The sequence below is a fragment of the Mandrillus leucophaeus genome, unplaced genomic scaffold (genome assembly GCF_000951045.1).
Source record: "Mandrillus leucophaeus isolate KB7577 unplaced genomic scaffold, Mleu.le_1.0 Scaffold641, whole genome shotgun sequence".
NCBI lineage: Eukaryota > Metazoa > Chordata > Mammalia > Primates > Cercopithecidae > Mandrillus > Mandrillus leucophaeus.
In genome coordinates this window covers 741,554-757,740 of record NW_012106931.1, presented here as the reverse complement: position 1 = coordinate 757,740, position 16,187 = coordinate 741,554, and the positions used below count along the sequence as shown (strand labels likewise).

The 16,187-nt window shown below is 49.8% G+C and overlaps 1 protein-coding gene across 1 annotated transcript in view; it reads right to left on the bottom strand.

Annotated features, from left to right (window-relative positions):
• Positions 1–16,187, bottom strand: part of GALNT16 (polypeptide N-acetylgalactosaminyltransferase 16) — a 60,419-nt gene that overhangs the window by 29,497 nt on the left and 14,735 nt on the right. The window contains exons 2-5 of the mRNA XM_012000920.1: positions 7,156–7,244; positions 4,682–4,839; positions 782–880; positions 170–237 (exon numbers count right to left, since the gene is read on the bottom strand). Coding sequence (XP_011856310.1) covers positions 170–237; positions 782–880; positions 4,682–4,839; positions 7,156–7,244 — 414 coding nt within the window. The remainder of the gene's footprint in view (positions 1–169; positions 238–781; positions 881–4,681; positions 4,840–7,155; positions 7,245–16,187) is intronic.

Genomic DNA, 16,187 nt, shown 5'->3' with positions numbered 1-16,187 from the left:
TTGACACCAGGAAACAGGACCAGGGAAGGGTCCTAGAAAAGACAGGATCCCTGCCGGGGACAGAAAGGTGTCTGTGATGGTCAGGACAACACCAACCTTGCCTTGGTGTTCTGGGGAAACGGAGACGAGGGTGGAATGCAGGGCTGCAAAAAGGAAGGTGACTACTCACGATCTGAACTGAAGTCATCCACTAAAATGATCTCCTGGATCAAGTTGGCAGGAGTTCGGTTCAGGACACTAGAGTAGCAGTGGAAACAGAAAGAGCCTGGATTTAGGAACCACCTCCCATTTTTACCCCTCCCTGGGCCGTGGGACTCCCCAGCCGCCCAGCTCCAGGGCCAGCACCCTGGGTGCTCCTACCTGAATCCCATTCTTGTCTAAGCTCATTAAGGAAAAGGGGAGATGGGAGTTCAACTTGACCACAAGCCCAGGCTTAGCAGGAAGAATCCACCTCCAATCTGCCGCTCTGTGACACCAACAGACACTGCTGGGCTTCCATCACCCTCCTGAGGTCTCCTGTCTAGCCCGGCCTCCCTCAGCTCCTGACACCTACATTTCTGTCCTTGTCCTGGACACCTGACCTGGTGTTTGACTATCACATTCCTCTAACAGTTGGACTTCTGGGGTCTTCCTGGCCCTGATTCACCAGTTTCACCTTCTCAGAAGTACAGGACTCAGCCTCCAGCACCTGCTGAGCTTCATGCTGTCTGGCCACAGCGCCCGATCCCAATATCGTCCCCTGCCAGCACCACTGAGATGACAGTCCTGTGGCTGGACTTACCTCTTCACCGTGCGCAGCAGGGTGGAGCGGGCCTCATTGTGGAAGGTGATGATGACGCTGGTGGCCGGCAGGTCCGAGGAGTAGGACACAGACGGGCAGCTGAGCAGGGAGCAGAGGTCAGAGCCAGCCATGAGGGCATCCTCAGGGCAGGTCAAGGTTTTTCTTTGTCCAGTTTATTGCACCCGAGAATACTTCTGCGAGGCAGAGAAGGCACACCCAAAGCCAGGCCAGAGGCCTCGCCCTTCTACCCCCATGCTGTATCCCACACTGGCCCAGAGCCCAGATGCCACCCATCCTGGGGTCCTGGAAGGGAAGCAGCAGGTTGGGAGACCTTCCAAAGCCTGAGGGCTCTTTACCAGGGATCCAGAGCCCCCAGAGGGTACAGCACCAGGCCCCAGGATATAGCCCTGACCACACAGACAGAACTCTCTGTCCTATGATGGGGGGGATATGCGAAAGGGAAAACCACCTCTTTGTTTGTCCCGATACCCTGGAGCTTCTTCCTTCTCTCCTCCCACCTCAGGACATTTGGTAGCATCTGCAGAGGAATCACCCCTACCCTGGCTGCCAGGGAATTCCTCCCTCTCACTGCCCAATACTGACAGCCCTGCTGCAGACAATGGACTGGGGAGCAGTTTCGCTCCTCCGGGGGTCCTGGGTCCCCTGGAAGAAACAAGCCTCTGATAAGACACCACCACCTCCCCTATCCCGCCACCCCCTCCCTCCCCAGCCATCCATATACACCACATTTTCTGGCCTACTGGCTCCCTCTCCTCTAGAAAGGGAGTGAAAACAATTCATTCCTGCCAGACTTCATCCCTGTTGTTTCTGTGCATGCATTTATTTGTGCTCCTGGGGCGCTGGAAGGCGGCCTCCATTGCTGGTTTTCATAGCAATCTTCTTTATTACAATTGCTCTCTGACTATTCCAGCAGTGACCATTTTTTCATTATGGCATTCATTCTACTGACAGCAGCTTACAGCCCGAATTCCCAGGCCCGTTTCCTGCCCTGCAGAGCAGACCGGGTCAGACAGGCGGGAGTCCCACTAGCCTGGGACCCCCCTGGGGGAAATCTTGAGAGGCTGTGCAATAATTCTCCTGGAGAGGGGGTGTGGGGTAGTGGTGGCTGAGGGAAATTTGCCTTCTGCCCCTTGAGAAACCATGCTGCTCAAGGGCCTACGAATTGTGGGGGTGGGAGTGAGCTTGGCTGGCTGAGCTGGGGTGTGCTGGGAGCAGCAGATACCTCCTAAGTGTGTACCCTCCCAGTGCTAACCTCCAGGGCCCCAGTCGTTCTGTCCTGATCCCCCAACCATCCGGTGCCCAGGAAGGAGGGAATCGGGACAGCGACGTCTCCCTGGAGGGGGCAAACCCACCCACACCCCATCTGAAGGGTGAACGTGACCTCCCCTCCCCACTGGCCCCCTCCAACCCTTTCCACCATGTATGCCTCTGGGATTGATGTATTGATGTCCCTGAGGATGGGGGTTTATCTGGCTCCCAGGAGCCAGGAGTCTCTAAAGGGGTTTGTCCCAGCCCTGAGTTTTGAGTTTGGAGCTGGTGGGGTTTTCTCTGTGATCCTCCTTGGGCTGTCTTATGTGGTTTATGTCCCTTTGCTTCCCTGGAGGGGGCTCCCTAGATTGAGGAATGGACCAGAAATGAACCTGACAATTTGGAGTCCAGCAGACACTACAGCCTGCAGGGCTGCAAGGAAGAGCAGCTCCTACCAGTGAACTGGCCCCATCATGGTGGGAGGCCTGCCCACCAAAGCCAGCACATCCTTTGCTTCCCTACACATGTGCACACACATGCACACACACACACACACCCCCACCGTGAGCCACCTCAGCTTTCTTTTTTTTTTTTTTTCCTTTTTTGAGACGGAGTCTTACTGTGGCACCCAGGCTAGAGTGTGGTACTGTGATCTTGGCTCACTGCAACCTCTGCCTCCTGGGTTCGAGAGATTCTCCTGCCTCAGCCTCCTGAGTAGCTGAGATTACAGGTGCCCACAACCACGCTCGGCTAATTTTTGTATTTTTAGTAGAGATGGGGTTTCACTATGATAGCCAGGCTGGTCTTGAACTCCTGACCTCAAATGATCCGCCCGCCTCGGCCTCCCAAATTGCTGGGATTACAGACGTGAGCCACCGTGCCCAGCCCACCTCAGTTTTCTGAGAGGGCCCGGCAGCAGCATACGGACCTCATCCACCCACCACTACCTTGGATTTAAAGTGTCTCATTTAAAAATCTGTGTAGTCCCCAGGGCAATTCCCCCTTTAAGTTTCTCAGTGAGCACCTGAGAAGGTTCAGAGTCAGGTAAGCTAAAGCGTGAACAGAGATTACCCAGGACAAGCCCTCAATTTACAGATCGGGGCCAGCAGATCCTCCAGACCCTGGGACTAGGTCGGCCATGGCTAGGGCTGCCCACGAAAGGCCTCCAAGTGGAGCTACGTGGACGTAACCTCTTCTGTGGCACAGGCAGACAGGAGGGGACACTGCCCACGACTAGGTGAGAAAGAACTTCTGAGGGCCAGAAACGGCCAGCAGACCTGGTGTTGGCCTTGCCGCATACCAGGAGTACTGCCTCACTTGGCTGCATGAGTGGTTTCTGGAGGCTGACAGTGCTGGTGTTACAGGACAGCAAGGCTGAGCTTCTGGGGCTCCTCCAGCCCTGTGTTCATCTCACCTTGCACGGGCTACCAAGCACCCTGGACTTCAGGCATGCGTCTGTGAGTGACAAGGAAAGTGCTAGAACCAGGCCCTCTCGTACCCTTACCTCACCTATACCCTTTGTGCTGTGGAGTAGCTGCTTCAGAATTAAAAGCAACCTTGATCCAAGTCATTGTTCCTACCCTCAAACCAGGACCAGATGGAGGCCCAGCCTAGCTCTGAGCACATGGCTGCAGGCACAGCGGTGGGTCAGCTCCAACAGCGCCCTGGTCATTCTGTGAGATGTCTGCATAGAGCGCAGAAGAGGGGCCCAACCTAGCCGGGGTTGGGAAGGAGCCTTCCATGGAAGGGAGGACAGTGAGCCAAGTGTCCTTGAAGTGAGCCAAGTAGCTCAAAGGGTAGGTGGGGCGGAGGACGTGCGTTTGGGCAGAGGAAACAGCACATGTGAAAGCAAGGAAGGAAGGAGGGAGGAGTCTGTGACTGCTGGACCATCAAGTGCTGGGGGAAAGGTGGGTAAGGCCAGGTCACGGGGAGGGGAGGGTGGTGCTTCAGCATCAGGAACTCAGACTGTTCCTGCAGGTGACAGCAGGAAGAGGAAAGACTGCAGATGGTGGCTTTCATACTCTAGACAGAACACACAAAGGCCTAAACCTGGAGAGGGGCTAATGCCTTGCTTAAGGCCGGTCACTCACACTGAGCTGGGATGAGAGTGGAGGCTTCCTTGGTCCCGGTCTAAGGCCTCTCCCACCTCACTACACGGGGAGAACTAAGAACAAGACTGGGAAGCATTTCTGGGAGTTGCTGAGGAGGTGGGGCTGTGGTGCAGGAGGAAAGGTAGGTCAATGGGGTGGGGCATGGCACCCCACTGTTTGCAATGGGCAGGGCTGTGACTCTCTCCACTTTAGGCACCACCAGTAAGGCCCCAAGAGCGCCTGGCTCACCCACCCCCACGGACCTCCTTTGGTCCCCTCCCAGGTCACTTTTGCTGGGACGCCAGACTGAAGTGCCTCGGGGCCTCCTTGGCCTCAGCTGAGCAGTTTCCTTGGTCTTGGCAGGGCCTCAGTAGGTCAGATAAAAAAACAACAGAGGGTGAGGGTTTTTGAATGTCTAAATCACTGGACACAGTCTGAGGAAATCATCCTGATTTCTTAGATACATGTAAAATAAGGCAAACTAAACAATGTTGGCCTTTTCTCAGACTTTCTTCCTCCACCGACACGATGGAGGCCGTACCTGTAATGGCGGGTGTCCCGGATGGGCCGGTCCGGGCTCAACTTGTCACTCTCCAGCTGGTTGAAGGCGTGCTGCCTGTAGGGGTCCTCTCCGGCCTTCAGCTGCTTGGCCGACAGGTAGGCCTTCTCATCAAAGCCTTTCGAGGGAGTTCCTGTCACCTGAGATGAAGGTCAGCGTCAGAGAGGACCACAGGCAGGAGGACCCCACCGTATGGCGAGCACTCAGCACACACCAGGCGGGAGCCAGCCGCGTGGCCTCATTTGTGCCTTACGCCAACTCTATGAGGAGGAGACCATTATCTCCCCCATTGTACAGGTGAGAAAACTGAGGCTCAAGAGGCTTTTTTTCTTTTCTTTCTTTTTTTTTTTTTTTTTTTGACACAGGGTCTCATTCTGTCACCCAGGCTGGAGTGCAAATCTTGGCTCACTGCAACCTCCGCCTCCCAGGTTCAAGCGATTCTTCTGTCTCAGCTCCTGAGTAGCTGAGATTACATGTGCGCACCACCACGCCTAGCTAATTTTCATAATTTTGGTAGAGATGGAGTTTCGTGGTGTTGGCTAGGTTGGCCTTGAACTCCTGACCTCAAGTGATCCGCCCGCCTCGGCCTCCCAAAGTGCTGGGATTACAGGCATGCACCACTGCACCCAGTCATCAAGAGGCTTCTTAAAAAGCATCCAGGGTCAGAGCTAGTAAGTCACAAGGTCTGGATTTAAACTGGTTATTCTGACTCCAAAGCCCATGCTCTTAACCAATGCTCTTGGCAGGATACGGGGAGGGTGAGTCCTGGAGTGCACTAGACCTCTAAGTCAAGGTGTCCTGAGGGGACTACAAACCAGAATGGACCCTTCTAAGCACCTGCAGATTGACAGTCTCCTAGGGAGAAACCTGGGCCTAGCCTTGGGCTAGGCATTATATGAGGCACCAATCAGTAAAACACCAGGGCTTGGACAAGCTGCTACAGAAAGAACTACCTGTAAGGACAGCAAACCCCTGCAGGCTGAAGCCAGAGCTACCAGAACTCAAGTGCTCAGACAGTGGTGCATCTTCTCTGGGATTTTTGCTTGCTCCTGAAATGGCCCCCTGTAAGATCCACTGGTCCCCAGGCACTAAGTACTGGGCAGTGATGGATGGTAGATGCCATCGCCCATCCCCTTCCTTCACAGCCACACCCTACCCTGTGCTCCCAGAGTCCCCATCAACAGACACTGGGGAAGGACACATCTGAAATGCACGGATGGATGCACACACCTGACATCTCATTACTTGAACCAAAATGCTGGCTAGATATTCTCCAGAGTGCCATGAAATATCACCAACTGGGGGTACATCCCAACTCCAACTTTCCACCCAACCATCAGCCCTGGGCTGAAGCTGTAGCCCCAGAGGAAGCAGAAAGGAGGGTGAGAATTGCCCACTCACAAAACTCTTGCCTGAGGATGCTATCACAGGCTAGTCCTAGAGGGATGCTCCCAGCAAGGCAGCTGGACCTGTGGGGAGTGGACCGCTGTGTGGTATGACACTGGGACTATCACCAGCAGCTCAGGGTCTCTACGTTCCCCTGAGAGCCTAGCCCCCAACCTCACTGGACAGGCATGCCCAGGGTCCAGGGAGCTCTGATCTCTGGAACTGCTGCCACTCTGTAGCGATGCTACCTTCTCAGGTTGCCTCCTGTCCTAGGAGCCAGTTGGAGCCTCCCTGAGGGCAGAACAGTGAGGGAGATGTCCTCGTGTCTGCTGGGCCCACCCCGTGCTAGACAAAGATGCTCATGATGGTAACACGGCTGTGGCGGCTGTGCTGGAATGTTGAGGTGGTGCCACGCCAGAGACTGAACAGATGTGGCAGAGCCCCGGGTGAACTCAAAATCCATTTCAGGAAAGACGGAAGGATGGAAGGAAGGAAGGAGGGAGAAAAGGATTGTTTTGGCTTGAGGATCGCCAGAAGGATCCAAGTCATCCAACTCTGAAAGTGAGAGTGAAAGGGAGAGTGATTCTTTGTGTCCTTCCCACCTGGGAGAGCAATGGAGGCCCTCTTCGCTCTGGGTCAGGGAAATGGAATGGAGCCTCCAGTTGATGGCAAAGGAGCTATAGTTAAAGAAAAACTGCAGAGGGATGATTTGCTGAGGCTCCCAAAGGGAGAGTGTGCACTTCATTATCCTCCAGGTCAGCGGTGGGAAATAGCCATGTTTGTTTATTTAGGACTAACGGCCGCTCTGTGGGCTCAGGAAAGCTCTGAGTCCTCATCCCACACTCATTCATTGCCCAGTGAACACTGACAGTCACTCATCTACCAGACACTGGGGCACCCTTCTGAATCACCTAAACATGCATTCATTTGTTTATGAATGCTTGCATTCACTCATCCATTCATTAATGCATTCATTCAACAAAGCTCCACCGAGCACTTCCTATGTGCCAGGAAGCAGAAGTAAGGTTTCTGAGATGGTTCCCCCTGCCCCAGCCTGCTGCCTTCCCCACCTCATTCAAGGCTTCCTCAGGGCCATGGAGACGGTTGCGGAAGAATGTCTGCTCAGGCCCAGGCTTCTCTAGAGAGTTCCTCCCAAACCCTTGAAATTGAGTTACACATCCTCAAAGATGCTATTGGAAAAGTCTGCTGTTCCCTTCCACAAGCCATACTCTCTGGGTGGTCCAACCCCGCTCCGGGTGGCATCAGGGTTTGGGGTTTGACTCTTCATCTGTGAGACAGCTTGTGAGACAGGTATCATGGAAACAGTAGGCCCAGAGGCCTTAGCTCTCCTTTCAGGACGACCCTGCTGTCCCTTGGGGTTGGAGCTGAAATGTCAGTGGCCCTGAGCCAGTGAAGTGGAGGGGATCCTGAGGAAGGGTAGGTTGTGGCTCCTGGCAATTCCATGACCTCTGAAGGGCTTTCATTTCCTCTCTCCTCAGCTCTCTCCGGCCTCACCCGGGTCACCACCCAGAGCTGTTCTACTTCTAATATGTAACCCCAGTTCCCATGCCCAGACCGTAATCACTTCCTCCCAGCTCTTGAACTCCTCCTTTTGCCTTTAGTCCCATTCTTTGATCTTGAGACTTCAGGTCTTTGAATGTCCCATGGGTGCCCCTAACTTGGCATCTCAAAACAAATTCCCCACTTATCCCAAAGTTGCTGCTTCTCCTGCATTCCCTGTTGCAGAGATGGGCAGTTCCACCCAAGTCATGAATTCACCAAGTCATCCTTGATGCCCTCCCATGCTCCATAGCCTGATTCAACGTCTGCCCTGTGTATTCATAGGCAGTGTACTTAGCACCACTGGTATTAACTCAGCAAACACTGAAAACCTACTGTGTACATACACTGGGTAAAAGGCTGGGAATGTGGAAATAAACAAAAGGCAACATGACCCCTAGAACAGGAATCCAAGCATCTGGTCCCTTTCATGCCCCATCCCATGCCAGGCTTGGCCATGTCGGATCAGGAAGAAGAAACCTCCAATCCCAAGCTCAGAGCGGGGGCAGCTGGGGAACTGACCACAGAACCTCCCCCAACTCCGACTCCCACTGGAGCAGGAGTCTGCAGATGTCATGTGACCAGTGGATGCTGTTTCCCTCCTCCCCTCTTCTAAAGGGGAACTGTGCTGCTGCTAGCCTGCATTCCATCCACATTGCTCACTAAGCGCGTATTGGCGAGGGAGTAAATGCATCATTTGGCACTTGGCTGCAGGACCATGAGGAGCTATATCTGGACCAGTTCAAGAGACTGGAGATCCTGGGCTTGGAGCCACTGGATGGGACTGGCTTGGCTGCCCTCTCTGGTGGGGGTGGTGAGAGTATTTTGGGTTGTTGGTGGAATTCTTATGTCAGGCAGGGGCACATGTCACATGACACTGACATCTGTGCTTTACTTCTCTTTCTTTTCCACTAGACGGTGAGCTCTTTCTCACGGGGCTCCCCGCACCTGGCACATAGTAGGTACTCAATAGGTGTTTGCTGCATCAAGGAATAGATGAGTAAATGAATGAATACCTAAATATTGTCCCTGCTCTCAAAGGACCTATAATCAACTGGAGAGAAAACAACAGCAAACAAATGGGACCCTGTGATACATCACGTGACCTTCAGTGCCCCCCCGACCCCCACCCCCACCCGCTGTCTCACAGACCATGAGCCCCCAAGCTCACAATGGCCTGAGGCACTCTCTGGGCAGGTGTCACCTTGCTGAGCTTGCTTTCACTATTGCCCCTTATGTGCTCTGCTCCAGCCACACTTTCTTTCTGTGAAAGGCTCTTCTGTGTGGCTTTCTCCTTCACCTCCTGCAGAGCCCTGCTCAAACCTCGCCTCCTCTGTGAGCCTTCCCCCACCACCATATGTAACTCTGTGATCCCAACCCGACCCTCACATTCCCTGCCCTCTTGCACTGTTTTACTTCTCCTATGGCACTCATCGCAATCTCACAGTCTGTATGTGCTTGACTTATTTATTTTAGGTTTTTGGCTACTTCTCCTGATAAGATTACAAGCTTCACCAGGGCAGGGGTTTTCTGTTTTGTCCAGTGCTGAATCCCAAAGCCCAGAGCAGAACCTTGGTGATTGTAGGCACTCAAAAACAATAGCTACTGAATACATTTGTGATCTCAAGCCTCTCCTTCCTCCTTTCCCCACCTGCACCCTTGGCCAAACACAACACTTGAAACTGAGGTGGGCCAAGCTGACATAGGGTAGTTTTTGCCCGTCTTAGAGATCTTCTTCCTCATTCATAGGCTCCTGGAAGGACTGTCATTTGCTGTCCCCTGCCCCACCAACACCCCAAGCACCACCACAAGGGTGAGCACAAGACCCTGGCTAGGCCAATCTTATTGCTGCACCTCTAGACACAGTGATTGGTTCAGGAGTGGTCATTTGATTTGATCTGGGCCAATCAGAATCTTCCCTGAGACTTTTCTATACAATGAACTTTTTTTTTGCCAGCACTGCCAAGCGTGCAAAATGAGAATCTTCTTGTCCATCACATGGAGAAACCTTGTCTGAAAAATTAACCAAGAAGAAATAATCAGAACCAGGAGATGTAAAGTATCTATCTACCTACCTACCTACATATTTTTTTTTTTTAAACTAATTTGAGTTGGATGTTCTTCTCTAGCGACCAAAAGTTCAGAGATATCAGTCCTTCAGTTATTTCAATAAATAGAAAATCATTCTCCACAAGTAAAAAGCAAAATCAAACCCAAATCTCAACAAGTGAGTCACTGACAACAATCACAGTCATTGGTGGCAACGTTCCATTCCAAAATATCAGGCCCGTCTTTGGCATTTGGCCAGTGGCTTAAGTCCAGAGTTGGGTGGGGCATTCCCAGCCTTCCCCAGCAGGCAGGGCTGTGTTCAGGCTTTGAGACTGGGGGTTCCATCTGGACCATGGCTCCAGAAGCCCTGGTGTTGCCATGGTGAGGAAGGAAGGTTGGGGAGATGGTGAGTGACAGGCTGATGAGCCTCCCACATTCTTCCAGCCTCCCGCTGAGAGTTCTTGGCTGATGTTTAGACAGTTGCCTCCCTCCCCAGTCTTTGTACTTTTAGGGAGTGCCAAATCCAGCACTTCCGTGTCCAGTAGGTCAATCACATCTGAAATGGTTTAAGTTGAAATAATGATTTTTTTCTATAAAATGGGAAGAATTACTATCTCACCTTGGACAGCTTTATTTTCAGTCTATCATTTCAATTAGACCTTGAAACTTCCCTGACTTGTTTCAGTTTTTTTTTTTCCAGCTTATTTTTTTGCTTATTGCTTCCTGCTAAATTTAGGAAACAAACAGCAAAGAAGAAGGTTTAAAATAAGAAAGGAAAATATTTTCCATGTCATTTTCATCAAAAACAGTTCAGTCCAAATCTCCAAGCCTTGTAAACTTTCTTTTAAAACATACACATGCCCCTAAGTTTTAGATTTAAACAGCTCTGACTCATTTTAAATAATTGTTGCCCAGTGTTCTTTTACTGCCAGTAAAACAGGTACCTGCTGGGTTTGCCTTTCACTAAATTTCAATGAAACTGCAAGTGAAAAGGATCTGGCCCTATTTTATGGATGGCCCCTGACTTTTTTCCTGAGTCTACTATAAACCAAAAACACCTGGTGAATAAAATGTGATTTCCAACCACTCCCCTCTCCCCTGGGAGTAAAATCTTACCTGATTCTCTGTACCAAGTTGAAAGACTGCCATTCATTATGAGAGCTGGGAAGCTAAACACACAATTCAACAACTCTGAGCCCAAGGTCTCAGGTTCCAGCTCTTCCAAATGAAAAGGAGGGTTCCACAGGGCCTCCCTGAGCCTGCCTCAGGAAGTAGCCAACCCCACTGGGCTGCCAGTGGTCTCATCCAACCAGACAAGGTGCTGCGGGCTGAGTGGGGTATCAGGGGTCCCTCAGGAGTCTGCTCCAGACATGTCCCCATCTTTGGCTGCACATTGCCTCAAAAGTGGCAATTACTGTAGTGACTGACCAGGGCTTTGAACTCTCACGGCCCTGGAGTAGCATGGCAGTTCTTACTGCTCTCTGGCCTTGGAAAGTCACTTACCCTTTCTGAACATGTTTCTTCTTCATCTGGAGAATGGAAATTATCAAGAATGCAATGTATATAATGTGCTTTGCACAGTGCCTGGCACATGAATTATGATTAATTATTATTATTAACTAATGAATTATTATTAACTATTATTATCATATTATGTTATGTGCCTTTTTATCAGTAGTTCTCAACCTTGGCCACGCATTAGAATCACGTGGGAAGATGGCAAAAAGCCTGATGTCCAGGTCATACCCAAGACCAGCTAAACCAGAATCTCTGGAGGTGGGACGAAAGCAGCAGATGTTTCTAAAGCCCTCCAGGCAGTTCCAGTGCGATACCAAGTTGAGAGCCGCTGCTTTATACAAACTCATGATGGTGAGGGGCTAATCATGGGCTGGTGAAATCATAGGATCTTGGAACTACAAGGGACCTTAAAGGCTGTCTCCTCTGACCCCGTTCCCAGGAAGGCTAACCATGAGTCTGGTTTCTGGCCTCTGTTTGTATTGACCAGAAACTTCACCATCAGCAGAGCCAACTGAAACTCAGCTAGAGCCACTATGGTTACTATGGAAATCCACTACCTTGCAACACTTCTGTCCCACAGGCCTGGGAGGCCCTAGTTTAGTTACATATCCAGAACACGAGATGGGAGCTACCTGGGGAAACCCACCTAAGGCCTCCAGTTAGATTTCCCAACACATTCTAATACGACTCCTCCAGCGGTACTGAGGACTGCAAAGCTTTCCAACACTAGTGGTTTCACTGAGAAAGAGTTCCTGTGACCTTATGAGTGCTTGTGATTCCAGTGATCTCACCAAGAAAGTGGAGGGAGGCCCATTGCTTATTCCCCTAGGGATATGAGCCAACCAGCGTCCTCTACCTAAGGCTGGGCCAAGGCAGCAGGCCCGCCATTCCAGGCAGTCTCTGCTCAGACCCCAGGGTCCCCTCCAGGCCCACCAGGCTCCCCATGTCTCCATTTCCCACACTCTGCCCACCCCAGAGGCCATCTGGGGATGGAGGGAGTGTGAGGCTGGTCCATGCCAGAGATATGTGATGCTCAGCCTGCACCTGCTTATCAGTTTCGCCAGTGCAAGTCGAGCATCCCTGGGTCTGTGAGGGGTATAAAAGCCTTGCCTGATCCTTCCAGCCACAGCTGCTGTAGCCCAGGGTGTGAGGGAAGACTGGGCGTCTTCAACAGGAATCAGCTGATGCTGATGGCTCGTTGAGGCTCTACTGTGCAGTGGGTGCTATGCCAAGGGCTTATTTCTATCTCCAAATGCTCCTCTTTTCCTTATTTTACAGAGGTGGAAACTGAGGCCTAAAGAGGTACAATAGTATGCCCAAGGTCAAATAGCTGCTGAGTGGCTTAGCCGGGACCAAAATTGAGGCTGTCTGGCCACAGAGCCTAAGCACAAAGCCTTCTCTGTGTGTCTTCAGACCAACTCGTGGCTCAGATGTCCTTGGCATCCCCCCTTGCCAATACTGAGTCCTGAGCTCCAAAGCAGGCTGGCCGCTGGTGCCCGGCATACAGCTGGGTCCTGACAAGCTCAAGCTGGAGGTTGCTTCCCTCCTTGGCTCAAGGATCAGGGCATTAGCTCCTGACTCAGATAGAGACTTGCCCAGTGCTGTCACTTCTTGGCCTGGACATGCGCTTCTCGACCATGGCTCAAAAGAACATGGAAAAACAGAAAAATACAAGAGTTTGTGTACTCAGACCAAATCAGCACACCACCAGATTTCCTGGGTCCTCTCAGCCAGCGACACTCTCAGGGTCCTGATGACCCTCAGCAGCAGTCACATCTAATGGGAGACAGTCGTTCTTGCTCAGGGTACCAGTCCCCTAAACAACCTGGTCCTGCTCTGTGGCTGAGGAAAAGGACATGAGCAGCATGAATTGCTAAGACAGGACAACCTCAAGGCAACTGAGGCCCCAATAAACACCCTCTGGGCCAACATGGGGTTCAGGTCGGTGCCACTTCGGCTGTAGTCACAAGCGTAAAGCGTCAAGGTCTGCATGCCACCATTGTACTTCAGCTATTTCACAGTCAGTATCTATGCAACACGGACTGATCACACTTGAAGTTAAAAAAAATGTTTTTTAGAGATGGGGTCTTGCTCTGTTGCCCAGCCTGGAGTGCAGTGGCATGATTCTAGCTCATTGCAACCTCAAACTCCTAGGTTCAAGTGATCCTCCTACCTCAGTCTCCCATAGTAGCAGGACTATATATATTATAGATAGATAGACAGGTAGATAGATAGATAGATAGATAGATAGATAGATAGATAGATAGACAATTTTATTATTATTTTTTTTTATTTTTAGAAATAGGATCTTGCTATGTTACCCCAGGCGGGTCTCAAGTTCCTGGCCTCAAGTCATCCTCCTGCCTTGGCCTCTGAAAGTGCTGGGATTATAGGCGTGAACCACCCCAACATATTAAGGGGGGAAAAAGTAATAATGGGCCATATAACATATAGAACACGTACAGTGTGACTATTGCAAAGATGGTGACAGCCTTCTGCACCACTGACTGAGGTCAGGACCAGTGGGGGCCAGAATCCAATTCAACACATTAGAACTCAGCAAGGCTTTGATTGCCAGCTGAGTGTCTCGGTTTATAACACTTTTCAGAAGAGAGAGCCAAAAACAGAGTAGCGGTCAATGTGGCACATTATTGGCACGGTGGGTCAAATTTAGAAACATGTTACCTGTGGTTTGTGACTTGTAATTAATTGGTTAGGCTATACTCTCACAATAATGTCCACCAATAGGACACAGCATGACAAAGGCAGATTTTTTGAGTCAGATTAAACATAAGGAAAAGGGAGAGGGGAGGGAGAACTTGGGAAAAAATCAGCCTGCCTCTCATGTGACTTTCTTTGAGGCTCTGCTGTGGTTCGAATATGTCCCCTCCAAAATTCCTGTTGAAACTTAATCCCCATTGTCGTGGTATTAAGAAGTAAGGCCTTTTGGGAAGTGATTAAGTCAGAAAGGCTCCGCCCTCATGAATGGATTAATGCCTTTATAAAAGAGGCTTCAGAGAGAGTTCACACCTTTATGCCCTGTCACCTTCTGCCATGTGAGGACACAGCATTCGTCCCCTCTGGAATACACAGCAACAAGGTACTATCTTGGAAACAGAGAGAACAGCCCTCAACAGACACCAAACCTGCTGGTGCCTTGATCTTGGGTTTCCAGCCTCCGAAACTGTGAGAAATCAATTTCTGTTGTTTATAAGCCACCCCGTCTATGATATTCTGTTACAGCAGCACAAAGACAGGACCGCTGCTGGAGCAGGTGTGACCTGTCCCCTCAATAGGACCATGCCCCTGGACTGCCTCTACCCCTGTAGCCCAGTATTTTATCAACGCACAAAGTACCCATAAATTTTGGAAAGAGGGATAATACTATTTATTAAAATTTTATTGATTTATTGAGCTAGGGTCTCATTCTGTCACCCAGGCTGGAGTGCAGTGGTGCCACCATAGCTCACCGCAGCCTCAACTTCCTAGGCTCAAGTGATCCTCCTGCCTCAGCCTCCCAAAGTCTTGAGGTTACAGGTGTGAGCCACTGCATCCAGCCCTAATTTTTTTTAGACAGAAAAAACCCTTTTGATTACTTCTGGGATACCACAAGGGCAGTTTTATTCCATTAGAAAACAGACACAAACGTTCCGATCATAGCACATTTTAGATGCATGTGCAGGGATCAATAGAAATGGGGCATTTATTGCAATTTTGCGCAGTACACTGAACCATACGTTGTTAGTAAAAACAACAGTTTCATGTATTGTAATGTGATAGAAATAAACCACTGATTAGGTATGTTTGTCCATGTTTCCCTTTATGGCCACCCACCCTGTAGTTAAACAGACCTTAAAGGGAAGATACAGCTCATGCTTGAAAAAGGTTCAGTGATGTAAAGACATACATTCTCCTTGACTTAATCTATGAATTTAATGCAACTTGGATAAAATAACAATTGTGTTGGGGGAAGGGAGGTTCAGCTGGAAGAGTTTAAACATGAGAGAACAATTAGAGAAAATCTGAAAAAAACTACCTACCAGGTTTTAAGACATACCATAAGACTACAGATGCTAAAATCTATATCCTATATAGTAGCATATAGTACAATACTACTATACTAGTAGTACCGGCAGTCTTATAGTATGTCTAACTAGTATAAGGCCAAACAGATCAACAGAGGAGAGATCAGAAATAGACCCAAATACACGTGGAGGATTGGCGTAAGATACATTTGTACTTCAAATGGCAGCGGGGAGGGAGAGCTTTGCCATTCAGTGAATGACGTTAGGAAAAGTGACTAGGCAATGTGGAAATCAGTAAAGCTGGACTAATTTCTTCAACAAAAATAAATTTCAGGTAGCTCAAATATTTAAACTGAAAAAGAAACTTAAAAATATAAAGAAAAAAATTGGTCACTTTTCACTTATTTTCAATCTTGGCCATAAAGCCCATATGTCATAAAATAAAGCACTATACAAAGACTTAACATTTTTATATGTCAAAAATGTCATAAAATCAAAATACAAACATTGCATTGGGAAAAAATATTAAATAAAAATATGACAAAGAACTAACTTCTTTAATACACAAAGAGCTCTTATTAATCAATAAGAAATGAACCAATACTTAAAAAGGAATGTAAGCTTAAAGGATATGAAGAAGTTCATAGAAAAATGTGTGGCTGGGTAGTGGCTCATGCCCATAATCCCAGCACTTTGGGAGGCCAAGGCAGGAGGATCACTTGAGGCCAGGAGTTCAAGACCAGTCTGGGCAACATAGCAAGACCTCATCTCTATAAACACAAAAAAATAATAAAAATAATCCAGGTATGATGGTGCATGCTATAGTCCCAGCTACTCAGGAGGTTGAAGCAGGAGGATCACTGGAGCCCAGGAATTCAAGGTTGCAATGAGCTATGATCGTACCACTGTACTCCAGCTTGGGTGACAGAGTGAGACCCTGTCTCAAAAAA